The 27,243-nt window shown below is 44.8% G+C and overlaps 1 protein-coding gene across 2 annotated transcripts; it reads left to right on the forward strand.

Moving 5' to 3' along the window:
- Positions 1-1,794: 1,794 nt before the first annotated feature.
- fzd3a (frizzled class receptor 3a) lies at positions 1,795-25,483 on the forward strand (the record flags this gene model as incomplete). 2 transcript variants are annotated; one of them, XM_084000491.1, is made up of 8 exons in its annotated part: positions 1,795-1,862; positions 14,363-14,559; positions 15,947-16,409; positions 16,517-16,816; positions 17,076-17,327; positions 22,253-22,401; positions 24,039-24,476; positions 25,225-25,483. In XM_084000491.1, the coding sequence occupies exons 1-8, from the start codon at positions 1,809-1,811 to the stop codon at positions 25,481-25,483; spliced, it is 2,112 nt and encodes a 703-aa protein (XP_083856617.1). In that variant the 5' UTR covers positions 1,795-1,808. The 2 variants fall into 2 exon arrangements, with proteins under 2 accessions (XP_083856617.1, XP_083856618.1); XM_084000492.1 differs by having other exon boundaries at positions 24,219-24,476.
- Between the last annotated feature and the right edge of the window lie 1,760 nt (positions 25,484-27,243).

A 27,243-nucleotide genomic window follows, 5' to 3' on the forward strand; every position in this document is an offset into this window, starting at 1 on the left:
GGGGGAGAAACGGCGAGGAGGAGGAGGAGGAGGAGGAGGACAGAGGAGAAGGAGGAGGACAGGGGGAGAGGAGAGGGACATTCACTCATTGTTACCAAGTGGAGGACCGGCGGAGACCCCGTCGCTACACGTGAATTTTCGGCTCAACACTCAGGTAAAGTTGTCCTTATTTCCTCCAGGTTATCCTCCACGTAGGGCCGCTGTGTGTCGGTGTGTGTACCGGGGAGCTGCTCCTGCCGCCCGGCTCGGTGCGCGGGGCTGAGCTCTCTCTCTCACCGGCTCACGGCAGCTGCCTCACGGTTGGGATCAGTTAGGATGAAGTAACCGTCATCTTTTGTCTGCGCTGCGCTGCCTGACATTTCTGTCGCTTTGACTCAACATTTGTTTCACTGTGAGTTAAGTTGCAGCGGACAGACGCTCGGTACCGACCGCGACGAGCCTCCCGGTACCGTTAATAAGATACACTCCGTTTAATGAGGAGCATTTAATTTCTGAATGCCCGGCTACCGGCTATAGGAGGAGCCCGTTAGTAGCGGCGCACAGGTAGAGCTAGCTGACGCACTGGTATCGCATTAACAAGGAGGAAAAATACACCTGGGCTTTTTTCTTTCTCTCTTTTTTTTTCTTTTTTGACATTTGTGTTGAGAGGACACAAGTGTCCGAGTAAATGTTGTATGTGTCTGTGCTGCGTGTCAGTGAATGCAAAATGTATTTGGTTGTTATGGGTATGGGTGTGTACTGGCATGTAAATCATATGCATAATGCTGATTTTTTTCTTTTCTTTTTTAAAGAGGCTGTTTCTAAACTGCAGTAAATCTATGAAATACACATTCATTGCAAAAACAGTTCCACACTAGAGATAATAACTAATCATTCATCACTCCAACACAAATCACTAGAACAAACTCCCTCAGAAAACTGCAAATGTTTAAATAGCATTGGTTTGGATCTTTTTCCATTTTCCCTTTACATTTATATATTTATATACTGTGATGTACTGTTCTTAATTAAGCCTGCTAATGTTATAATCTATCCACATAAGCCAACCCACAGTTAGTGACCTAAAAAGCAATTACCAACCCTTTTGTGTTTTCCCAGTGCAGCTTGTAATTTGTCTAATTTTGCTCTAAAAAGGTGTTTGATACGCCCCAGTACTATATTATTATATACCATAGATCTGGTGTATGGTATTAATCCTGTAGGATTTAATTACATGTATATATTTGAATCTGTGTGTTTTTATTTTTCAGGTTTCTGACGGAACATTATTTTCCATTCGTGGCTGTCATCATCAGTATTTCTCGGAAGCATCATCGCTGTCCTTCGAGGCAGCAGAGGGAGGAGTGTGAGCCATTCGGTCACGCAGCAGCATCTTAAAGGACCACAGCACCTCTCAGGTGATGGAGGTTTTATGACACACTCCACACCCAGAATCACCACAGTGATGGATGCAGCCATCTTCAGTCATGGCCATGATGGATTTTGCGGCCCAGCCCGGACTGTTTCTCTGTGATGTGAAGAGGAGGAAGAGACGACTGGACGGCCCTTCAGCCCTGTGATTTCCTCCTCCTGGTGAATGAGCCGGATGCTAACGGGGCTCAACCCCTCGTCCTAACCCACCGTCCCCTGGATCTTCTTCTCCCCTCCTGTCCGGATCAGTCATGGATCTCCTGTGGCTGCTGTCGGTGTCCATGCTGACGGTGTGTGTCGCCATCCCCATGGATGCGGTGGCGGGGAGCCACAGCCTGTTCACCTGTGAGCCCATCACCCTGCGCATGTGCCAGGGGCTGCCCTACAACGCCACCTTCATGCCCAACATACTGAACCATTACGACCAGCAAACTGCAGCTCTCGCCATGGAGGTACAGTAACCCACTGACATGTGCATGCATATGTATCTCGATTCAAGCGTCAGTGTTTGTCAGATTTTCAGTGTTTGCTGATAATCAATGCTGAATTTAAGGGACATAAATCAGTCTATTAGACACATTAAAGGGATAGTAGCATTTTTTTTAAAGTGGGGTTGTATGATCTACAAATAGCCCCTAAGTACTTTAATTGCAGTAGAAGACTCTCTGCACTCCTCCCGTTAGCAACGCTCGCCCTGGGCGGAGGGATACGTGAGTTGGTTAGGTCCAAATAAAAACTGCGTTTTCCCTGCACTTTAAAGGGCTGGAAAAAATTATATTATAGCGAACAATTGTGTATTTTTTTTCAGGTAAAACCTCTTTAAGGCCGCGAAAATAGGCCGTTTCTTTGGGTCTGTTCACAACACTGTATGTTGTAAATCTCTGGGCAGGACTATGGGCTGGCGATGCTAACGGGAGGAGTGCAGAGAGTCTTCTACTGCAATTAAAGTATTTAGGGGCTATTTGTAGATCATACAACCCCACTTTAAAAAAATGCTACTATCCCTTTAAGGTGAAAAACCTTTTGAAACATAGTAAGACTACAGCAAACATGAGCATATGAGATGATTTCAGGTGCTTTGGCAGCTTTGTGATCCAACACATCTGTTTAGTGGACACATTGCAATCTGTTTAATTTAGATTTACAATGTATTCCAAGAAAAAAATAAATATCAGTTATAAAATATAAAATACATTTCTCTAGTCACATTAACTCAGAGGTGAAGAATAGGTTTTCAGAATACTTTTTTTAGAGATCTTCAGTGAAGATCTCTAAAAGATATTCTGAAAACCTAGTATTTCTAATCACCTCTACTATTGTACTATATCGGTCTTCTACCTGAAGAAGGTAATTTGTTAAATTCCAGTTTATCAACATTACATCTTTCTTTCTGCTCCAGCAGTTTTCATATAATTTCCTATCTTGAAAAGCAAATTGGGATAATGAGGCTAATATATGAAGTATTTTCCTCTGTGACGTTTTCATCGTATGATTCATTCTAGAGCTGAAACCATTTATAAATCAGTCTATTAGTTAATGATTGACACAAAATGATTTGGCAACTATCTGCCAACCATTATAAACAGGGTTGCAAAGTAAAAACACAAAATCATGAACCTTGAATTGAACATGACTAACATATTTGAAAAAAACAAATAAGAGGCGTGTATTAATTTTAACATACTTTGGCTTAAATTGATTGAATTGTTACTTGCATTGGAACAAAGTAGTAACTGTACTGGACCGGTAACTAAATTGAATCATATCTTCAGAGGTGTAAATTCATGTTATTTCAGGGTTAGAGGCTCAGGAGATTTTATGGTTCTGTCTTTAAAATTTCCTTAAAACCAGTGTTTTTTTTAAAAAAGTTATTAAAATTTTATTAAACTGCATAAAACTGTGCAGTTGGTCTTTATGGTCGCTCCGAGCAGGTACTCTGTTTCTTTACTGTCAGTCAGAGTGTTTGAGACGGCAGTGTAAAAGCCATGCTTAGTTGTTAAGCTGAAGGATACTCACACAGCGTGATGTGTTTTTTGGTGCAAGTCCTCGCTGCAGAGGCATCGAGTGCAAAACATTTAACTTCAAAAAAGCATAATTCTTTTCCTCCATCTCTCCTCTCCCTCTCTTTTTTGCACTTTTTAAAAAAAACCATTTGACCTTCTCTTTTCTTTTCCCCCTCTCTTTCTCCCTTCTACATTCTTCCTGTGTCTGACCTTTACTGTGCACTGTACTTTTCCCCTGGTCACTTCACTCACTCTTTCTATTGTAACGTAAAGTTGTTGTGGCTGTACAGAAATAAGAATAGACATATGCAGACACACACATATGCTGTATATATTACAGAGGTCAGGAAGGAGAGGAGTTAGTGATTATGAAGTAATTAGTTGTCCTCACATGTTGAATAAGTGGCTGAGTGTCTGCTGCGCCGCCTGCCCCATGGTCATCAGCAGCCTAGATAGCTACAGTATCACCAGAGCTAACTGGGTACGTGCTGAGAGTTGGTAATATCAAAGTGCTAGCCTACTTTAATTTGGCTCCTCTAGCTCCAGGGACTGGGAGTGTATTATCAAAACATTAAGCAGAAAATTAAGTTTTAACATTTGTCCCCAGGGACCACGAGAACAGTACATTTTTAAACTCCACTGATTTAACAGGGCGTGTCGTCCTAAAACGGTTTATGGACACACATCTGGCGTGTTGACGGGCAGAGCGATTTACCCCAACGTGTAGTGACTCTGCACATCGGTTGTTGGGCATCAAACTCATTTTACATAACAGGCTTTGGAACAGTTTGTCAACTCAGTCTTGGAGGGGAAAAGATCCCAAACTCTGCTTCGGTTTGATCCACGTGACGGATTAAAGCTCAGATTGCAGTGTTTGCCTAGTTCATGTTTTATTGTTTCTTAGATAATCTATAGATTACCAGCCACAGCATCTGACTATTGTGGCTGCGTTATCCTCTCTGTAATGGTGAGTTAGGCATTTAAACACAATCACGGAGCAGATGCATCACCTCGTTAAGTTAATCCTATCCCTTATGTAGGCTGATCTCCCTCTGCACAGCTCAATCTATCGAGCAATTACTGGTCAGACTGCACCAAAACATTAGATTTGATGCTCTGCTGACTGAACTATGTGTGTATCAGTCCCTCCATCTATATTTATCTCCGTTTATCCATCCTCAGCATCATGCTCCCATTGGCTCCCGCTCCCTCTATCACTTTTACCCTTTGCCCTGCCGCGGCACAGCGAGGGATGTGGATGTGTGGAGCCCTGCCGACCATCTGTGCCTCCTCCAGCAGCGTGTAGCGCTCGGCTTTGAGTACACATTTAGTGAGAAAGAGAGAGATGGAGAGATGGAGGGGTTGGCACAAAAAGCCAGGGTTATGTAACCTGTGAACATGCACCGTGCCCGGCTGTGGGAGCAGTGCAGCATCACATCAAAATCTCACCACACCACAGCTGCACTCACATTTTGAAAAAGATGCAAACACGCTCCTTCTCTGCCCTCTTTCTGTCTGCTCACACTCACTGTGTCCTTTCATGTCGTGGCTGGTGAATTCCCTCCCATCACCTGGGTGTTCCCCCTCTGCCACGTCTGTTTAAGATCCTCAGTGTGATTTTTTTTTTTTTTTTTGGATGGATATTAATATGCAGATTAGGTTTCAACCAAGATGTCACTGCAGTGTTGTTGTTATGAGGCCCAGGTTCGCTTTTCACACCGCATCACAATGTGTGGGTTGCAGTGAACAGAGAGAAGCACTCCTGCTTTAGACGGTGTTCACTTTGATTGGTCATGGATCCACAATTAAGTCTCTTTTAGCGCTCAGAAATGCTCGTTGGAAAACACACGGACACCACATAGGTTCCAAATAACGCAGACTGCGCCTCTGTTTGGCTCTTGTTTTCCAGATAACTTGCCCTAGATCCAGTCCATGGGAGAATTCAAAGCCTATAAGATGTTGAGGGCAGCCAAATGAGAATTGACAGTTGATTTTAAAGGGAATTAGCTCCGCTGAATAGCCATGATAATAATGATGAATGCCCTGCACCGTGGAGAAACAGGGAGTTGGACGGGAACCAACGCCTGCCGTTCTTGCGGTTTTTGTCTAAACCCCCCTGAAGCGGTGTCTTTCTGGGTTTCTTTCTTCATGTCTTGCTTTTCAAGGTCTTTTCAAGGTTTTTTTTTGTCTTTGGGAAAGTGGACAGAATTTATATCATTATATTGTTTTTAAACTCTGGCGTTTTCTTTCTCTTCTGCGATAAAAATGTGTACAACTGCTGTCTAGTGATGTGCATTCATGTCACTAATTGCAAACTCTTCTTGTCTAAGGTGCTTAGTGCAGTAATGGATAACTGCTGAACCAGAAATGTGCACATTAAGGAATTAAAAACAGCTTGGGCTCTGGTTTTTGCACAGATTTTTTTTTTTTTTTTCTGAGCGGGAGACACCACAAACAAGGTGATTTCTAAAAACCAGGATTTTCTGTTTCGATGCTCATCCTCACTCAGTCAGTCGTCTCTGACCGTAGAATGACCTCACAGCTGAAGTGGGACAGCGGCCTCGGGGCTGGGAATCGGCTATTTCTGTGCCACAATGATACTGTGCCACACTCATAAGTGGTAGCGTGGCGGATTTGACTGGCATTACAATAAAAAAAAAAGAAAGGGGGTAAAATCCCCTTCTATAGTGATGGATACACAGTGTAGCTACAGCGTGAGCGTACAGCAGCGTCCTCAGCTGTGGATTTGTCTTATGATTTCTAAAACTACTGTCTAGTGATGTTAAAATGACTGTTTTCCATCTGAGGTTGACAGATTTTGGCCAACCACACTATCCATACACAAAGCTCTGAATGATACTAGACAAAACACGCCTCCGACCACACCAGTACGTCTTCCCCAGAATGAGGGAATAAAATAGCTCCATAAAATGCTACTTTATAAAAGAAAAATAGATATTTCTATAACTGATCCAGCTTTTTCTGATCCAATCCGATACCAATACCTGGGCTGAGTGTATCGGCCGATACCCGATACCGATCCCATACTACTGTTGAATAATTGAACAGTATTTTGCCATGTGAGTGAAGGCATCAGGCCTGACATTAACATTTAGCCTTGTTAAAAAAAAAGGTAACAAATTAACACAGATATAAATGTACTTAAAGGGATAGTAGCATTTTTTTTAAAAGTGGGGTTGTATGATCTACAAATAGCCCCTAAATACTTTAATTGCAGTAGAAGACTCTCTGCACTCCTCCCGTTAGCAACGCCAGCCCATAGCCCTGCCCAGAGATTTACAACATACAGTGTTGTGAACAGACCCAAAGAAACGGCCTATTTTCGTGGCCTAAAAGAGGTTTTACCTGAAAAAAAATACACAGTTCCATTGTTCGCTATAATATAATTTTTTCCAGCCCTTCAAAGTGCAGGAAAAACGCAGTTTTTATTTGGACCTAACCAACTCACATATCCCTCCGCCCAGGGTTAGCGCCCGCCGATCAGCAGTTGGTTAGCTCCAACTAAACTGCGATGCACCTTGAAGGGCTGGAAAAAATTATATTATAGCGAACAATGGAACTGTGTATTTTTTTTCAGGTAAAACCTCTTTTAGGCCACGAAAATAGGCCGTTTCTTTGGGTCTGTTCACAACACTGTATGTTGTAAATCTCTGGGCAGGGTTATGGGCTGGCGTTGCTAACGGGAGGAGTGCAGAGAGTCTTCTACTGCAATTAAAGTACTTAGGGGCTATTTGTAGATCATACAACCCCACTTTAAAAAAATGCTACTATCCCTTTAAGATTATTTATTAACAAATAACAAAGTGTACATTAGCAGCGAAAATAAATAAATAACACTAGATCACTGTAACTGTATTGCTGTGTATGATATTAATAAAAAAGAAATGACTGGATCAGAATGCTGGATCGGCCTCATTCATCCGATATCCGATCCAGCTAATTAGTCAATATCGGAGCCGATATCCGAGCTGGGTGGGTATCGGATCGGTGCATCTCTGAACGATACATGTTGTGTTATTGTAGCATCGTGGCCTTTTGTTTTACTGGACAGTTACTGAAGCAGAAGTGTGTACAAAGTGTTTCCTTTAGGCTGGGGCCAGAGCAGACCTTTGCAAATGTCTTGCTGCATTTAGACAACACATTGCTAATGTGAAAAGCAAAAGTGTCTCCTTGTTCTCTTTTGTCACGCTTCTCAGGTATTTTTAGCAGAAAGAAAGGGAAAGAAATGGTTTTCAGAGAGATTGGCCTCATGTGACTGTCATGGTAAAGGAAGCCGGAGCAGAGGATCCACTGTTTCTTCAAGGACAGATGGGAACAGCCAGGGTCAGGGACAACTGAGGATGTTAATTGAATTAGACTGATAAAAGGGTGTGTTTACAGGAAGTTGGAGCCAAGGCAGCAAATCATTTTTAATGGCTGCCTGCAAGATTAAAAAAGAAAAAGTCACATGAATTTCATTTTGGGTGGATATTCAGACAGAGCTCTTTGTGACTGTTGCTGAGATAAAAGATGATGACCAAGATCCCACTGTTTGTAGCTCATCTTGATTTCATGGCTGTGTGTTGTGTGAGCGGTGTGTGTTGTGTGAGCGGTGTGCAGGGAAACAGAGACTGATCAATAGTCTGTGGTCCCACTTCCACTCATTTCCTCCTCCTTTCAGCTCCTTAACTCAGCCTCTTGTCTCAGGTTTACAGATAAACTGTGTCATGTTACATCTGCTGTTTAGAATAACCCAGATCCTCCACCCATGTTGTGTGAATGGATTTGTAAAGAAGAAGGAGTGTGTGTGTGTGTGTGTGTGTGTGTGTGTGTGTAGAGAAGAGTGAGTAGCTCTAAACTGCTGATGAAGCTGTGTGCTGCCTGCAAGTCTGTTCAAACATGCTGCAGTGAACTAAAAGTCTACCATTTAACTTGCTTATTGTGTTGGCAAGTAAAGATGTATCCCAGCGAAGCACACACTCACACACATACACAAACACACACACTCAGGCAGACACAACATGGTCTGATAAACCCTACCCAGCGTGACCCAGCCTATAAAAGAGCCTGTTGTTTTATTTAATGTCCAACACCGTGTTTATTGGCTGTGGAGTGAATGAGAAGCACATCCAGAGAGCAAGTCACTGGTCCACAACAACCTTGCTGTTTGTGTGTAGATGTGTGTGTTTGTGTGTGTGTGTGTGTGTGTGTAGACTTAACACACTGTCAGAGCACAAGGTTTTCAAACACTTTCTTAGCTGTGAATGACACGGCTGACTCTGTCGGCCCATCCCTCCTCTCTCTCTCTCTCTCTCCCCCTCTGTCCTCCACCCTTTCCACCCCCCCTCCCTCACCCATCTCCTTTGTCCTCCCCCTCCCCCTCCACAGGGCTCACCCGTTGCCCAGGAAACGGTCCCAATTGTGCTGTTAACAAAGGGAGCGGAGGCTTTCTTGCCTCCCGGGAGGTGGTCCCCTCCGCCCCGCACCCTGACCTCCTCGAACCCTGCTCTCCTCCCTCTTCCTCCTCCTCCTCCTCCTCCTCCTCCTCCTCCTCCTCCGCCTCCTCCTCCTCTTCCCTGGTGATGCATCACTCGTCGCCATGGCGCTGAGCTTGGAAATTTGGGGAATTGGAATGGCAGCAGAGGAGGATAAAGGGGGGAGAGAGGGAGAGAAAATGCAGGAGGGAAAGGGGCAAAGGGAGGACAGGGGGGATGATGGGAAGAAAGGTGACTGGGAGGTGTTTATGAAAGAGCAGATCAGCACAGACCAGTTGGCCATGGTGGGCTTCTTTGTCAGCCATGCATCAGTCACAGCATCTCAACAGCTGACTCAGTGCCTTTATTAAAAACGAATTACTTTAGCATTAGGAAAGTACATAAAACCACATTTGGATGCACTTCATAGGACCAGGCCCTATTAATAATTAATACCATGACAGTCTACTCTTGATGCAGATTAATCTCAAAACTGGTGGAGGTGAAACTAAGGTCAAGGCTGAGGCCTACATCTTCTAAGATCAGAGGTTTTGATCTCAGAGAAATATGCAAATTCCTATATGTATATTCACTGCATTTAACTGCATGCATAATTACTTTAAATGATATTCCTTTTCATTTCGTTATTCCAAAGATTTTCAGTAATTACGATCACCATGAATTCCAGACCAGTGGTTTTCTCTGGTGTTTGGTATTTAATCACAGTTTATTCATTTACATCTCTGGCAAAGCAACAAGATGAATGCACAGCTACGATCACCAAAATGAAGTGGACGATTACCATGTAGTACACAACTGCATCTTTAATACAACATAGTCAAGGCAAGATGGAGGCCAAGTATGTATGAATGATGCTTACTGGGGAGCTTGAATGGAACAGAGGCAAGGCAAGGCAATTTTATTTGTATAGCCCGTTTTTTACAAACAGTTTGTCTCAAAGGGCTTTACATGGCATCGTAACAACATCCTCTGTCCTTAGACCCTCACATCCACTGAGGAAAAACTCCATGGAAAACCCTTTTAACAGGGAAAAATCGGAGAAACCTCAGGGTTTGTTAATGCTTTTAGCATCACCTGTGCTTCTCCTACTGATCCACAGCTACATTGAAAAATATCAGGTTCTTCCTTTCAGATAACAAAACTGATGCAATGACCGACATTGTGAATATTATTCTTTGCTAAGGTAGACTGAAGGGAAAGTCATGAATTAGATAAAAGTCAATTACATTTATTTTTAATCAAGATAATTAGTTGTTTCTTCTTTTGAGGTGTTTATATACTGTAGGTATATGAAGGTGTTGTGTAGCAGCTCTCTGTTAGAGGCTCCTCTCTTGTTTAGGGGATCTGGGTCTGGGACTGTAGTTTAGTAGTTGCTCAGTTCCCTTTGGTTTGGTTTTCACTTTGTCTTGACTTTTGTGTCCTTAGTGTTTTTCCTTCTGTCCCTATTGCTGTACTTGTACTGGGCCAGTTAGTGAGATACATGGTGTTAAATATTTTAAACCTTTCAGCTTTCAGAGCTGTTAGGAAAAGCTACATCAAATCTGAAATTCCTTTCCCTATTTTTAAAAATACATTTTAGAAAAACTGCAAAACAAACCAGCACTTACACTTACATTCCATTACATTTACCCCCCTCGTGTGAAATGTTTGTCGGCCCCAGAATCCGCTGCTCCTCTAACGTGCATGTCAGACTGTGTGTGAGCCTGCTATTTCCAGAGTGGCACATTATTCCACATTTTCGGAGATCAAAAAATCCCCTAACAAACTCCCATGAATACGTAATGACTGTAGCAGCGGGATCGAAGCTGAAATTACATTAGCAACCCCCCCCCCCACCCCCCCCACCCCCCCAGGCCCAGCGCCATTCGACAGAGTTGTGTATTACACGCTTGATTCTCTTTACACGGCTGGCTCTGGGCTGGAAAGCGCCATGACAAACCCCTGGCCATTCATCGGACCAGTGGTTCACCAGCTGTTTCTAGTGTGGCCATTAACACAGAGTCCCTGTGGAGGGTGGCGAGCCTCCGCAGGGCCTCAACATGCTGCTGGTTGAAAGTGTTTGGGCTGCAGACTGTATGTGTAAAGCAGCAAGCAGATGTACTGTATGACCCACCCAGCACTAGTCCAGTCCTGCCCGCACCGGCTCCCATGATGGGCTGACTGTCATAAAATGGCTGAATGGAGATACTGAAGAGATGGAGGAGGGGTAAGAGGGGCAGGAGAAAGAGAGATGGATGATGGAGGAGTATATAAATAGAAAATGGGAAGTATGATGAATAGGAAGAGGCATGAATATGAAGAGAAGCTGAGCTTTTCCACTTACTGTAGCAGAGCCTCTCTTCTTGTAGCCTATATATTTATTCAAGCGTTTCCTATGGCATGTCACACTCAGAGTCCAGTAAAGAGCTGCACACTGTGTTCTATGGAGCAGATCAGTCGCCTGCGGGAGCCACAACACAGTAGAAGAGCAAAAAGATGCGAGCTCACTTTAGCTGCATCAGATCATGTGTGAGTGCTACACCCGCGCTGTCAGAGCAGCGCAGATGAAGTCGTAGATGTCACAGGAACACACTCTGGCAGCAGCGCACAGACCCAGTCACACGAGTACAGTCGCACCTTTTTCACACTGCTGGCAGGGTGGAGTAGTGAACTACAGGATTGTGTGCTTTTGTGTGTTGCTTCTCCAGAGACCGTCCAACAACATACTCCAGTTTCCCTCTCTGTTTCTTTGACCTTGTTCTGCCTGACTGTAGCTGTAAGACGATAGTCAAGGTATTTTATTTAAAAAGCCGTAATAACAATGAATGGTGTCTTTATCATAGTTGTAAAATATAGCAAATAGCCTTCACTATGCACTGGAGAGTGTGTAGTTAAAGACGTTTTGCAAACTATTTTGCTATTTTACTTGATGCGTGATAAGTGGATTATTATAGGGAATAATTTATAGTAAGATAATTGACTTCCTTTTCTTTCTTTTTCCCCCTTTTTTTAAATGATAGATGATTCATCTTCAGCCTTAATTCCATTTTATTAAATGTGAATATTTGCTAGTTTGTCAGTCTGACAAGACATTTAATTAATCAAATATTTGATACACGAAGAAAATGTTTTGCTGCATTCAACTGCTTCTTTGAATATCTTATAAAATAAATAATAAAAGTTACTGTAAGATCTGACTTAAGGGAAAAATCTTCCAGCGATATAAAAAACCAAACCATAAGACAGAAAAGTGAGAGTGTGTTTGTTGCAGCACAGCCTGTCTTCACTGTCAGAAGACATTAAACAGTAAAGTGTGATGGATGGTGTCCATCTGCGGTAATAGACCCAGCTCAAGGTGGATCACTCTGCTAGCAGTTGTTTTTATGCTTCACAGATAATTGTGGCTCAGAGCGTGCTCATGTCATTGTGTCATCGTACGGTGGTGCCCACTGAAACGTGATGACTCCATTTGTAGAGAAATTACACGATCGAATAGTTGATTAATCTCAGTTGTGACAGGCGAGGAAGTCAGCAAAACTGATCCCCTGCACATCAGAGAGCGATATGAATCCTTGTTATGGATTCTACATGTGATCATAGATCCCCGTCAACGCCCGCCCGTCCCCGATCCCCTCACGGTGAGTGGACGTGACGAACCAGCCCGAGCACCTCTTGTCTTGTCTCACGATCACTGTCTGTCTCTCCCTCAGCAGCTGAGCATCCTCCTGCCAGAAAAGAGGTGATATGAACGAGGCGATGACAAAAGCTGCGTGGATGTGGCTGCTTTGTGCTCTGAGGGCCAAGCCTAACACCCATCCTAATCCTTTTTACATAAAGACATCACATGTGGGTGGCAGGCGAACATGCTGTCAGGATAGGATGTGGACCGACGTTGTAGACATATGGTGGGGGACACATTAAAATAATCTGTTCAAATCTGACTCACGCTAAAGAAGCAAATGATTAAGATCAGATCACAAATGGTTCCTTGAAGTTATTCATGAGCTAGAAAATAATGACAGAAAGACGCTGCAGACATTTTTAATATCAAATGTAGGGGTTTTATTTTATAAGGTTACACATTCATTTTGAGTTCATGTTTCATTTTTTTTTAAAGAATCGGATTAAGTGATTTCTGGGATGTGACTCAGATGTGTTGTATTTTTCTTTTTTTAGCTCACATGGGGAAGGAAACAACAACGAGTGAGCGGTGTGCGTATATGTTTCTGTATACACTACAATGTGTAGCCCAGCTGCTCCTCCTTTCACTGTCAGTGTAGCAGCTTTTGGATGTGGCAGAATGGCCTCATTAGTTCAACAATAGCTCTCTTTAAGTGTCATGGAACATATAGAGCCCAGATTTGTCCTGTTTGGACCGACCTGAGGGATATCGTCCACACAGAGACGTCAGTTCATAGTGTAACTGTCCTTCTCTCCATTTACTTTACACTGGAAACACACAACCAAGTGTTGGACATGTTAAAACCACGCTGAGCTGTCCTCCTTAATATCCTCCCCTCTAACAAACACAGAGACAAATTGCCCCCTGCCTGTCCTCTTCTCACCCCTCACCCCTCCCCTACCTTCCCCCGCCCCTCCCCCTCCCTGTCCCTGTCTGTCATACAGACCTCTGTCTTTAAATTTTGGGGGAGGAACGCTAGTGTTTGTCTGACTCACTTGGGTGTGGCTGGAGGCCTTTCTGTAACACACACACATATACACACACCGACACAGGCGTACATATGCAAATGCAGATATACAGAGATATGTATTGTTGATACATGGATTTATATATGTGCATATGCTTTCCCACACAGACACACACACACAACTCCCCCTCTCCCATAGCTATTTGCATATTAACAACGTGGCCCATAGATGCTTCCTGCTCACACACACACACACACCACCTCTTGGCTCAGTTTATATGTGTGAGAACATTATTGTGCTGCTGCGTGGGTGTGTGAGCGCGCAATAATATACTTCCGTCAGTAGTTTGGCCTGTGTGTTTGTCTGCGAGTGTATGCACGTTACTACAGTGTGTCAGTCAGTCACAGCGTGGTCCTCCCTGCTACACAAAGACCCTGTCAGTAGCTGTGTGTGTGTGGGGGGGGGGGGGGGACAAGTGGGGGTTGGCCGGCTTGTAGTGCTGCTCCTATGTGGAGGTTGGAGGGAAGGAGGAGAGCAGAGATGGAGGAAGGGGGATCTGAAATGATCGGGGTGGAGGGGATTATTAGGAAAGGGGCCACAGTTGTTTATACGGACTCATCTCCATCAAGTGTCAGACGACATGCTCCACTGATCCCTTTGAGCTGCTCTATGGCTCACAGTGTGTTGGCTCGGAGCAACACTGTGTAACACTACCACCGAGTGACACTTCCAAAACAGATTGAAATCAAAGAGGTGCATTATTTTGTCCTGATGTTTGATGTACTTGTAGACTAAAAAAGGTCTCTCTATGTCTCTCTCTTGCAGCCGTTCCATCCCATGGTGAACCTGCAGTGCTCTCCAGAGCTCAGGATGTTCCTCTGCGCGCTCTACGCTCCCGTGTGCACAGAGTACGGCCGAATGACTCTGCCCTGTCGCCGCCTCTGTCTGCAGGCCAAGAGCGACTGCTACAAACTAATGGACATGTTCGGCGTCAGCTGGCCGGAGGAGATGGACTGCAACAGGTTGTTACAACAGTAATCATTCTTTTCCCCCGGATTCATCTTGGCAGGAGCAGCCCTGCTGCATTAGTAATTTAAGAAGATTTTCCCTTCTCTGGGAGGGCTGATGATACAGCAAGCATGTCAAAATGATTGATTTCCATGACCACACAGCAGAAGATGCTTAGAGAGAGTAGCATGTTTCTATTGGTGAAATGTGGTGTTGGGACAAAGATTTATAGATCAGACCAGAATGCACCAGTACAGCACCGTATAACAGTCTGTTGGACGACATAAAACTTTTTAGAAACAGATAATCAATCAGATGGAACATTGAACTTTTATGATAGCGCTGGAATGCAGCTGGAGTCGGACTGATCTGTGTGGTGCATTTATGTGCTAATGAGAAGCTGGGGAACGGAGCAGGAGATTTGGCCGCCTCAGATACAGTGGAGTCCAGAAGTCTGAGACCACATTCCCATAATAAGAAAGTGGTCCCAGACTTCTGGACTCCACTGTCCAGTTATTAGAATTTTTCTTTTCTTTTCCCAGAGAGGAAACTAGTTTAGTGGCCAGATAGTTGATTCAGTCACCTGCACATCAAACACATCACAGCTCACAGACACGGCAGTCCAGCACGGCACTAATGCTGAAATGATTTTTATTTTTACCAAAAACAACATCACACACATGAGTTGGTACAAGTGGAACTTGGGATAAAAATGGTGAATAAATGTGGAGGGGTCCTTTTAATTAAAAAATATTTATACCAGTCAGGAACAGAACACGTGAAGGTTATAACCAACCACAGGTAAGAGACAGAACTGACTAAATGCAAACAGCTAAACCCCAAACGCTACAAACACTAACACACTAACAAGACACGACTGTAAATTAAAACTGACTAATAATAATACATACAATGATAAATACAAAACCAAAGAAATGACTAATCGAGAATGAGAACAAAGAGATGCATAGAAAAAAAAAGAACATTGTGAAATTTTAGATTTAGCTCTTTCAGTCAGTTTGTTTAATGATGAAAAAAAAGCTTCAAAACATGAATTCAGCTTCTTGTCAGTACAATGATAACGTGACTGAAAATAAAAACAGTAAATGCTCATTAGAAACATATTGCGTGTCTGAGACGGGCTTCAAGTCAGTGCAAGTTGTATTCCTCCTCTTTGTGCTGCAGTAATGTGACATGTAATCAGCAGCAGGTGCCTGGGAGCCACAGAGTAGATTCATTCATCTAAAAAACTGCAGATCACTTTTGAAGCTCCTTGGCAATAATATCACGTTGGCAGTGTGTGTGTGTGTGTGTGTGTGATCTGTTGGGCTGAACAGCTGCAGGCACCCTAAGGTCTTCATCATCTCACCATCCTCCTCCTCCTCCTCCTCCTCCTCCCAGGTTCCCGGACTGTGACGAGTCCTACCCCCGTCCCGTAGACCTCCTGTCCAGCTCGGACACCACCGAGTCGACCATCTCCGTCCAGAGGGACTACGGCTTCTGGTGTCCTCGTGAGCTCAAGATCGACCCCGAGCTGGGCTACTCCTTCATGGGGGTCCGGGACTGCTCGCCCCCCTGCCCCAACATGTACTTCACACGGGAGGAGCTGATGTTCGCCCGCTACTTCATCGGGGTGGTGTCCATCGTCTGCCTGTCCGCCACTCTCTTCACCTTCCTGACGTTTCTCATCGACGTGTCGCGGTTCCGCTACCCCGAGCGCCCCATTATATTTTACGCCGTGTGCTACATGATGGTGTCCCTGGTGTTTTTCCTGGGCTTTCTGTTGGAGGACAGAGTTTCCTGTAACGCAGCGATTCCCGGGAGGTTTAGAGCTTCAACCGTGACTCAAGGCTCCCACAATAAGGTCAGAGTCTGTCTATTACTTGGTATTGTTTGCTTTACTTCATCCCACACTCTGATAATAATAATAATAATAATAATAATCATCTTCCATGTTGTTTTGTGTCTCAGGCCTGCACTCTTCTCTTCATGGTGCTGTATTTCTTCACCATGGCCGGCAGCGTGTGGTGGGTCATCCTGACCATCACCTGGTTCCTGGCCGCCGTCCCCAAGTGGGGCAGCGAGGCCATCGAGAAGAAGGCTCTCCTCTTCCACGCCTGTGCCTGGGGCGTCCCCGGCGTCCTCACCGTCGCCCTGCTCGCCATGAACAAGATCGAGGGAGACGGCGTCAGCGGCGTTTGCTTCGTGGGACTCTACAACTTGACGGCGCTGCGTTGGTTCCTGCTGGTCCCACTGGGACTGGATGTAGTGGTGAGGAAGAGGATACCACAGACACAACTCTTCTTCTCCCTCTTAGTGTATTATCAGGAGTGTATTATTGCAGTCTGTGGAATTTTTTAAAGTACAATGACCCATAATGTAACTAGACTTTCCTGGAGGCAGATGTTTGAAAATATCTTGTTTTGCCCCAGTTGTACTTCCTGAATGAACAGAATAATGACACGTCCACTAACAGGCCCACGCTGTCAGCTCCAATGTTTGACCACATCCCTCTCTCATGTCATCTCAGGTCGGCGTGGCGCTGCTCCTGGCAGGCATAGCGGCTCTGAACCGAGTGCGCATGGAGATCCCACTGGAGAAGGAGAACCAGGAGAAGCTGGTCAAGTTCATGATTCGTATTGGCGTGTTCTCCGTCCTCTACCTGGTCCCGCTGCTCACCGTCCTGGCCTGCTACCTGTATGAGAACAGCTACAGAGCCGTCTGGGAGACCACCTGGGTGCAGGAGAAGTGCAGAGACTACCACATCCCCTGTCCTTACCAGGTGATACATCCCACGCTGGTGTTTTAAAGGAACAGTGCACCATATTTTGTATTTTATATTTAATAACATAATCATTAGTCATTTTTATCCTGTTCTGGTCCTGATGAATAATTTCTGTATCATTTGGTTCCCAAACAGATCAGGTGTTCATTAAATCTGCAAAAAAGAACATTTTAAAGGGTAAAAATGTACAGTGGATTGCCGGCTTCAAGCTGTGACAGCACATATGCAGACAGGCTTAGCCGTTAGCTACAGTAAGCCTGTCTGCATATGTGCTGTCATCTGGTTGTCATATTTTTCCAGTGGGGACTGATGACACATAAAACTCTACTTCCTGACAGAAGTTGACTTGATTTATACGAAGTATGACATTCATTTGTTGGAGCACGCTACTAGTGTATTTGCACATGTAAACAGGACATTAGTGCTTTTGAGTATTGTGATGCGAAATTTTGGCGACGGATAATTCATCCAGAGAACACATGATGAACGATTACTACAGTTTTTAGAAACCAGCTGATACTAGAGATGGTTTCCCTCACTGACTGTTGCACAGATGTTCTTCCACATTAAATGTACAACTGTGAGGGAAGCTAGAGGTAACAGCTGGAGAGAGCCCAGACCTGCCAGATGTGTTCACGCACAGAGACGTTACAGAGCAGATACTCGGTGAGACTGTGTGTCCCAGATACGAGCGGATACTGTGTGAATGCAAACACAGTCACTGTCCAGTATAAACTGTGGCGCTCACACTCAGTCGTCACTTCACAGAGCTGTGGTTGCCTCCAGCAGCAGCAGCAGCAGCAGCAGCAGCAGCACACATGCTGCGGCTCATCTCAGTGCTGTTAATAATTCAAACAGCTCTCTTTATCTGTTGTTCTCTGCTCCTTGCAGCCAGGTATCAGCTCCCATGTGAGCTGCTGCCTTTGCACATCCTGTTACCTCTTTATGTTCAAAGGGGATTGTAACTGTGGTGCAGCAGAGTAAAGGAGTGTTGTGTGTGTGCAGTGGTGCAGACTGTTTCCTGGTGTTTATGTGTTGTTTTGACAAGTCTAAGTCCAACCTTAAGTATCCACTCTTCCTCTGTTGAATTGCCTCTGGTATTTTCTGCCTTAATCTGGACGTCAGCCACTGCTCTGTCTCAACTATCGCTGTTTAAACTGATTGTAAACCAGGTGACATTTATTTTCATTCCTTCACAGCACTCGACACAGTCAAACAAATTTTTACCGGTAGAAGCGACCTGAGTCACTGGCAACCTGATATTTTCCTTTGTCGCAGCAACACTGAAGCTGCAGCTGTGGGAAGAAACGCAGGAGAATGGGACTAAGATCAGACGCATTGTGCTGCAGAGTCCTAGTCTTAATCTGTCACGTAAACGCTGCATTGTGAGTAAGAGTCGCTGCAGTAATCCAGTGTGTTTCTGCAGGCGGAGGCCGGGGTCGCCGGGGTCAAGCTGCTCCACATCAGAGCTGCAGCATCTGAACACAAGCTGAGCTCTGGGATGCAGCAGCGCACGGTGGAGAGGCGTCTAGGTGTAAAGGTTCATCTCTGCATCCTGCCCCCAACAGTCAGTGATGGGAATAACCGCGTTATAAAATAACTGCACTACTTTTTTCAGTAACGAGTGATCAAACTGTCACTGTTTCCTCCATTATTACACCGTTACTGTTACTGACAATAAAATGCACCGTTATTTGACTCAAGAGGTCCCAACACAAAAAAATATATAACGTCCACTTTAACGGGGGTACCGGTGTTATTATTTTGAGTCCATCACCTAGTCAGAAAACACCTGTTTATCTGGAACTAACCAACTCACTCACTCAGTGTTCCTCCTCACTGGCTCCCTGTGCGGAGGAATACTGAGTGAGTTGGTTAATTCCAGATAAACGGGGGTTAGGGGGGTGAGTCCAAGTAATTTGAAATATTTTTTAAAAAGTAACACAACTTTCCCTTGTAATTAGCTTCTTTTATAATGTAGTAATTCAGTTACTAACTCAGTTACTTTTAGGGGAAAGTAACTAGTAATTATAACAAATTACTTTTTAAGAGTAACATGCCCAACACTGCCAACAGTGCTGTGTTTTTGTTCATGAAAACACACACACAACGTCCATAACATGCAGCATCAATAGATAACTTGGACTCAAAGTGCCTTACTATATTTATCTTAAAAGCCTTCCCTGAGGCTCAGAGCTGTTCTCTGATCAACAGTCATACACAAACACACACACACACACACACACACACACACACACACACACACACACACACACACACACACACACACACACACACACACACACAGAGGTTGACGACTCATGAGGAGGAACAACAGGCTAGGCTGTTTTCCCTCCTACAATGAACTGTAGGTGTAGCTGCATAAAGCACATCCATTGTTTGGGTGTGTGTGTGTGTGTGTGTGTGTCCATGTGTTCTCTGACATCCAGGCTGTAACGAGGACTCGGCTCTTCTCTCTCTGCTGTAATGAGTGTATCTGTGGAGGCTGAGCCTGGGGGCTCTCAGCCTGGCCCACTCATAATGAGGCCATCATGACTACATCTGTGTGTGACTGCATGAGTGAACCTGCGTGTGTGTGTGTGAGGGAGAGAGTAGGAGACTGCGGTGCTCTGCATCCCAGCTGAAATGCGGTTTCTACGGCAGAGCAGCAGTGTAGTGACTAATTATTACGACTGAATTGAATTGGTATTTTGAAACAATACTCATTCACATCGACCCATTTGAAATACATGAAGGCCTTAAAGGTATAATATGTAGGAATTCCCCCCATCTAGCGATGCGGTTGCATATCTGAACATATTCTTGATGTTGCATTCATGTGAAATCGGGCAGACGTCAGACAAGTGGTCCACCAGCACGAGGCAAAACAATACAGGCGTGACAATGTTGTCATGGTGATGTTGTGACGTTTTACGTCTTTCTCTCATTGAGTAAAATGACATCTGGTTGGTTTGCCGACGGCCGTCTGCCTGATTGCACCTGAATGCAACACCAGTGCCTCCGTCCTTCCTCACACTACACAGTGGTGACAGTTTTAACAGGCCGAGCCCACAGCTCCGCTGAGTTTCTATGGTTACCTACGGTCACGCTGCCACTCAACGTAAAAAATGGCGATGCAACATGGCCGCCTCGGTTCGGTGCGTCGCCCACTTTATTTATTTCATTTATGAAAGACAGATTTGATTTTTGTTAATAAAAAGCCAAATAAGTTACATACTGGGGCTTTAAACTGATCTCCAACCGTTTCACTGTAATGTTACATGCTTCAAATCACATTAGTCACAGTTCTCTCCCAACATATACTCAACATCAGCATATTGATTGAATATCACCAAAATACTAAAGGAGAGAGAGGAGGCGGAGCGGCGGAACAGGACGGAGGGAAACAAAGAGGCTACAAGTTGAGTCAGAGGTGGATGAGTGTGTTGACGCCTGCAGCTGCTCCTCTGTTGTCAGTCACATGTGTGAAGACTCAACACTGGGAGTGAATCAACACAGTCTCTTGAAGTCACTCAGCCACACACACACACACACACACACACAGCTCCCACCGTTTGGTTTAGTCTGCTGGGTTTGGGTTTAACTCACCTGTGCTGGTTGGTGCTGCTGACTGAGCTATAAGATGTGAAACAGGAGTCATTGGCCCAATCCCAATGTTCACCCTACTCACAACCACTAGCCCTCATCCACTACCACTAGAATTCATCCACTACCACTTCACCCTCGAAATGAAGCCACAAGGGGTAGGGCTTGTAATCTTCCCTAGGGATTGGGACACCACTTGCTACGTCACTGCATAGTTATGTTTGCACATATCGCACCATAAAAACCCAGCAGCAACATGGAGTTAACGGTTACGATTGTTTGTTTTTTATTTGTCATTCATCATAAATGCTGCCATGTTATATAACTTAATAAAATGCAATGCAGACTGATTGGTTCATTGTTGTAAAACATTAATTTACTGATGTAAATGTGGTGATTTCTGTAAATACAGAGCCCCAAGGCTGCGCTGCTCCTCTGTCACACATGAAGCATCATTTTTCATTTAGCCTACTGCCACAATTATTACATTTCATCAATGAGACCAGCATTTATATCTCCTAAAACGAATTTAACCAGCCGTTGGTAAACCTCTAAAAACCTGCGGGTAAGTTAATTAACGACCGTTTTCTCCCCCGGGATCGACCACCGAGAGTGTCCGACAGAGCACGTCAGCAGACCGGCTGCTGCCTCTGTGATGTCCTGGTCATCGCTCCACAGGTGGAGCTTGACTCCTCCAGTCACGTCGGAGAAAACTTCTAAACAGCCGTCATTTGGATAAACCGACCACACACATAGGCGATCTCAGTTACTTTCTTGCATAAAAAAAATTATTAAAACCTAAAAAATAGTCACCTTGCCGCTCCAGAAATGTGCTCTTGTTGTCGCCACCATTGTGTTAGTAACGTAAACCCCCCCGCCCCTCCTGAACAGCACCGTCTGGGAAATTTTCTCTGGCCCTACCTGAGCGAGTCAGCATCTGAAATCCCTCGCTCTGAAGGGCTAGATTCATACCCCCTACCCCTCGTTATGCCCACTACCCCTACATGCAAAGAGCAATTGGGACACCACTACTCTCGCGGGAACGCGCAAAATGTAGGGGTAGTGCTAAAAAGTAGGGCTAGGGGGTGTATTGGGACTGGCCCAAAGTCTGTGGCCACTGCACCCAAGACTGCCTTACACCCACACACACCTTGAGGCTGTGTGTGGGTGTATTAGCTGCAAACCATCTTATTTCTCCCTCTCTGGCTCTCTGGCTCTCTCTTCCTCCCACATCAGCCTCACTCACACTGACGTCTTGTTCCTCCTGTGTCCTGAGCTACACAACAATAACCAGTTGTGTTGTGTGTGACCTGCAGGTGGAGAGCACCAGTCGTCCTGACCTGGTCTTGTTCCTCATCAAGTACCTGATGATGCTGATCGTGGGGATCCCCTCGGTGTTCTGGGTGGGCAGCAAGAAGACGTGCTTCGAGTGGGCCAGCTTCTTCCACGGCAAGAGACGCAAAGAGTACGTAGTTTCAGACAGGATGCTCCCTCCTCGGGCTCGGCTTCAGAGGAACCGCTTTAAATGCAACATGCTAAATATTTTAGTAACAAACTATCTTTAAAGCATCTTTAAAAGGTTTGTTACGTAAGTTTTGCCCCAGTATTTTTTAACTGGAGCTGAATCCAAAGCGTTTCATGTCTTTGTAGTGATAATTAGATAAAAACAAGTTGAGTGGATTTTTAGTCTCAAAGCTTCGTCGAATGAACCGACTCTGCAGACTCACACTCCTGCTTCATCCAGATCACAGCTACACAACATGATAAAAACAAATGGCAGTGAATACACAAAAATCTAATTTAGTGAAAATAAGAAATAAGATCAACTTCTTCTGGAAATCATTTTTAAAACTTGCCTTGACAGTTACATTATGAAGGAAGGACATGATGTTGTTGTGCACACACACACACACACACACCCTGAGTCCTGTGTGTTTTTAGGTTTATACAACTAAAGCACTTAAATTAAATCAGAGAAACACTGCAGCAGTGATCAGTTGTTAAGATTCACTTCTTGTCTTGTGCTTGTTGACTCCTTCAACATTCAACCAAGACAACAATCTTTCTCTGGCCTGGAGGCCTGAACACGAACAACCAATCACAGATCAACAGTCCAGATGGGAGGAGTTTTACTTCCTTCAGGCTCCAGCTTCGTTACATTCAGTTTGAAATCAAATACTGGGAGTTACATCAGCATGTCAGGTCTCAGCTTTACTTTGAAAAGCTTTATGTGGATGTGTAGAAGCAGTGAGGGAGGTGCAGCTGTTCCAGAGGAAACTGTTCACTCACAGATTCATTTTTGTATTTTTTATTTAACCTTTATTATCCAGGAAGGATCCATTGAGATTTAACAATCTCTTTTACAAAACTGGTACAAAATACAAGCAAACAAACACAGCAAGATCAAGACAACAAGAGACATCAAACGTCAAACGAGCAGCACAATTACAGAGTTAAGTTAACTGTCACAGGTGCAGCTGGTGACTAACAGGGATGAGAGAGCCCACATCATCCTGGCTTGTAGCTCATTCCACGACCATGGCCCAGAGAGGCTCTCCATTCCTAACTCGGTCCTCATAAGGGGAACCTTAAATCACAGCCAACTGTTGGCTCTAAGATTGTATGTCAACTGGACAGCAATAAACTTAGAACAGATGCAGTACGGCAGCTTGCCTAAAATATCCTATAGATAGTGTCGCTGTAGTCAAGCTGTGATAAAAATAAACTATTGACTAGATGCAAACGGGCAGTAACAGAAAAGCAAGATTTAAATCTGTACAGAAAACTCACTATGAATTTTAGCTTTTTGACAAGTAGGAGATGTGATGCTTGAAATGTAAGTCCTTATCTAATCTACATGTAAGATATTTCTATGAGTCCACTACCTCTGGTGCTACAGGACCATCCAGTACCATAGTGTTAGTGATGCAGCTGTGTCCATGAGCTCAGCTCCTGTGCAGGTAGAGGAGGAGGAGCTGTAGATGTTGTCACGGGAACAGAGTAGACCCTGCGGTGTGAGCGGTGAACAGACTGTGTGTGTGTGTGGCTTGTTGGTGAACACAGGCCCTTCTCTGCACTCACTCCCCCCCCCTCCAAACTCAGAGCATTAACCCCCTCTCCCACCGCCTGCTCCACACACTCCTCCATCCTCTTCTACCACGCCCTCCACCCCGCCACCTTCCCCCTGTCCCTCCCCACCCTCCTGCGTCTGTCCCTGCCCTCTCTTCCTCCTCTGCCCCTCTCCTCCTCCTCCTCCTCCTCCTCCCCCTTCCCCTGCTGCAGCGGGATGGTCAACGAGAGCCGCCAGGTGCTGCAGGAGCCCGACTTCGCCCAGCTGCTCTTCCGGGACCCCAACACGCCCATCGTGAGGAAGTCTCGGGGGACGTCCACCCAGGGGACGTCCACCCACGCCTCGTCCACCCACCTGGCCATGCTGGACGAGCCGCCCAGCGCCAGCACCAGCCGGGCCGGCTCGGTCCGCAGCGGACGCTCCAAGATGAGCAGTTACCACGGCAGCCTGCACCGCTCCAGAGACGGCAGGTGAGTCTAAAGGGATAGTTCAACATTTTGGCAAATTCACCCATTGCCATAATCCCTATAGTTATAGCGGTAGGTTCGATTTAATTATCGGTGCCTGTTGTTTTGAGATCAGCGGGGCAGAGACGTGAGCTGCTCAGTGAACACAATGGAGGTGAATGGTGCAGGTCCTCTGTTCCTCTAAACTCACCTGATACACAATCCAACAACTCCAAAAGGCAAGACAATTTTATTTGTATAGCCCGTTTTTACCAACAGTTTGTCTCAAAGGGCTTTACATGGCATCATAACAACATCCTCTGTCCTTAGACCCTCACATCCACTGAGGAAAAACTCCATAGAAAACCCTTTTAACAGGGAAAACCAGGAGAAACCTCAGGGTGAGCAACAGAGGACTCACTCTGGTGGAGAAGTGGTGACCTGCACATTCACCACACTATTAAATAATCATGTAACATTACGAGACTGAGTTGTTTTTGAGACAAATACGTAACAGGAACTACATCCAGACATGGCTGCTCGGCAGAGTGATTTCAAAAGTGCAAGTAGTTCTGATTATTAGCTTCATGTGTCGTAATGTTACATAATTAAACATGGTTATTTCATAGTGGTGAATGTGCAGGTCACAACCTCTAGGTAATTAACCTACTCCTATGACTATAGGGATTATGGCAATAGGCGAATTTGCCCTTTAAACAGACAAGCAGGAAGCTTGATGCCTGAAGCTGATTGGTTCTCATATCCCTCTCAGGTACACGGCCTCCAGCTTCAGAGCAGCAGACGAGCGGCCGCCCTATGGCAGCATGCCGCGCCTCAACGACCAATCACAGTCCAGGCACTGCAGCACCAATCGCCTGGACAGCCTGTCACGGCACGGCTCCACCCAGCGACTGGAGAGCCAATCGCGACACAGCAGCATCAGAGACCTGAGCAGCACCACCCAGGCCGTCCTCGGCGTCCCTGGAAACGGGATCCACAGAGTCCTGGAGGAGGACGGAGCGACGGCCTGAAGCTGTCCCCTCCTGTCCCCTCCTGTGGAGACTCACCAAGAAGACTCCCGTCTCTTTGTTACAAACATGAAGAATGTGTGATGATCCGGAGCTGAGCTGATGCTTCAGTTCACTGAGAGGAGCGAGTGTGGACTGATGCCTTAACCTGATCTGGGTCCAGTTTACACAGCTGCAGCAGATGTTGACTGCTGGACTTGAACCACTGACTCTACTTGTACTGTGTGTATAAAGGACAATGGCCGACACTACGAGCCTTCTCTTCCAGTCTGTGCTTTAATCACAGAGGAAGGTGGAGGCAGGGTATGTTTTTTTGTTTTTTTAAGGCTGACCTTTTTTAGATTTGACTTTTTACCTATTTTGCACCTCTTCAGCTTCTGACGTCTCAATTATTTTACAGTTTTGTGCGTAAAATTCTGGAAACTTCAACCTGAAAACCTCTATTTATAAAGGCAAATGTTTAAACAGCTGATCTGAAACTGTGCATGAAAGGTAACACATTAGCTCAAAGTTTAGTCAAACAACTAAAGGATTTTTTGCCTTAAATCGTCCTCTCAGCTTTACCTGTGGCTGATCCCAAAAACTCAAGTTCAAATGATCTTAGTCAAGTTTATGGTCTGTCATCCTCAAGTGTTTTTAATATTCAGAGACTTGACTGCACCTGTGGAACCATGATGTAAAATGAAACCTGTGCTTCGTCATTTTCAATGCAAGGGCTGAAATCCAGGAACAAAAGCTGAATCCAAACTCCTGCCTTACAACGTGTGTTCAGACAGAACCAGAGGATTTACATGTGTCACTGTTTACAGAGGAGAGATGCTAATTAACTGAACACGTGTGAGCTGGAAACATCTGGAGCCAAACCTGTTTGTGTGTCCTGATCCTTTATTAAAGTGTAAATGTAGAGAGAAGACAGTAAAACAGACACACAGCTCCATGTGGCTCTTTTCTGTCTGAACACACCTGCACAGTGTGAGTAGTTGAAGCCCTTGAATTAGTCTGATTCTGAATAGATGCTCGTGCTGAAATGTGTCCTTACTGTATAGTTCCATGTTAGACCGACGTTTCCTCTAGAGGCAAAACCTGTGAATAGATGTAAAAACTGAACTTTTGTTGTTCATTTGTAATAAAGTTTTTCTAAAGAACAGAACAAACAGGGTGTTGGTGTTGTGAGAAATGAGCACACAGACACACAGTGGGTGTGTATTTGTAACAGCCCTCCGCTTTATTGAAATACATCGGAGTCAGGTTAATATAATGAGTTCTCCACATAAGTGTGGCAGCCAGTTCCATACATTATTTTTTGTTTTGACCTTACACCTTAAATATTTTTTTGTGCAAAAAAGAATCTACATCACCTGTAGTGGGTTATCCTCAGTAAAACGCCCAAACCGTTCAAAAAGGAGCAAGTCCAAGTAAAACAACAAACCGAAAACAAAAATGATTACATCTATAACATGCAAAACTGTACAAATTATTACAAAGCAATCCTAGAAAAAAAAACAAAAAAAAACAAAGTGTAATATGATATGAAAGAGCAAAATAATATAGAAGGTACTGTGGATAAGACCTCACTGAAATGCAAAGGCGTTTGATTTTTTTTTAGGTTTTCTTCCTCTTGTTACCACTGTGGCAGCTCAGCCATCAAACCACCGATCACCCTTCACCCCTCAAACATCTCATCACCTCCAACCTTCTAGTCCTCAGCACCGCTCTTCCTGCTGTCTTCACCCGGGTCACAGCTACTGTACACTACAGCCAGA

Source organism: Trachurus trachurus (assembly GCF_905171665.1).
Source record: "Trachurus trachurus genome assembly, chromosome: 24".
In the NCBI taxonomy this organism is placed as follows: Eukaryota; Metazoa; Chordata; class Actinopteri; order Carangiformes; family Carangidae; genus Trachurus; species Trachurus trachurus.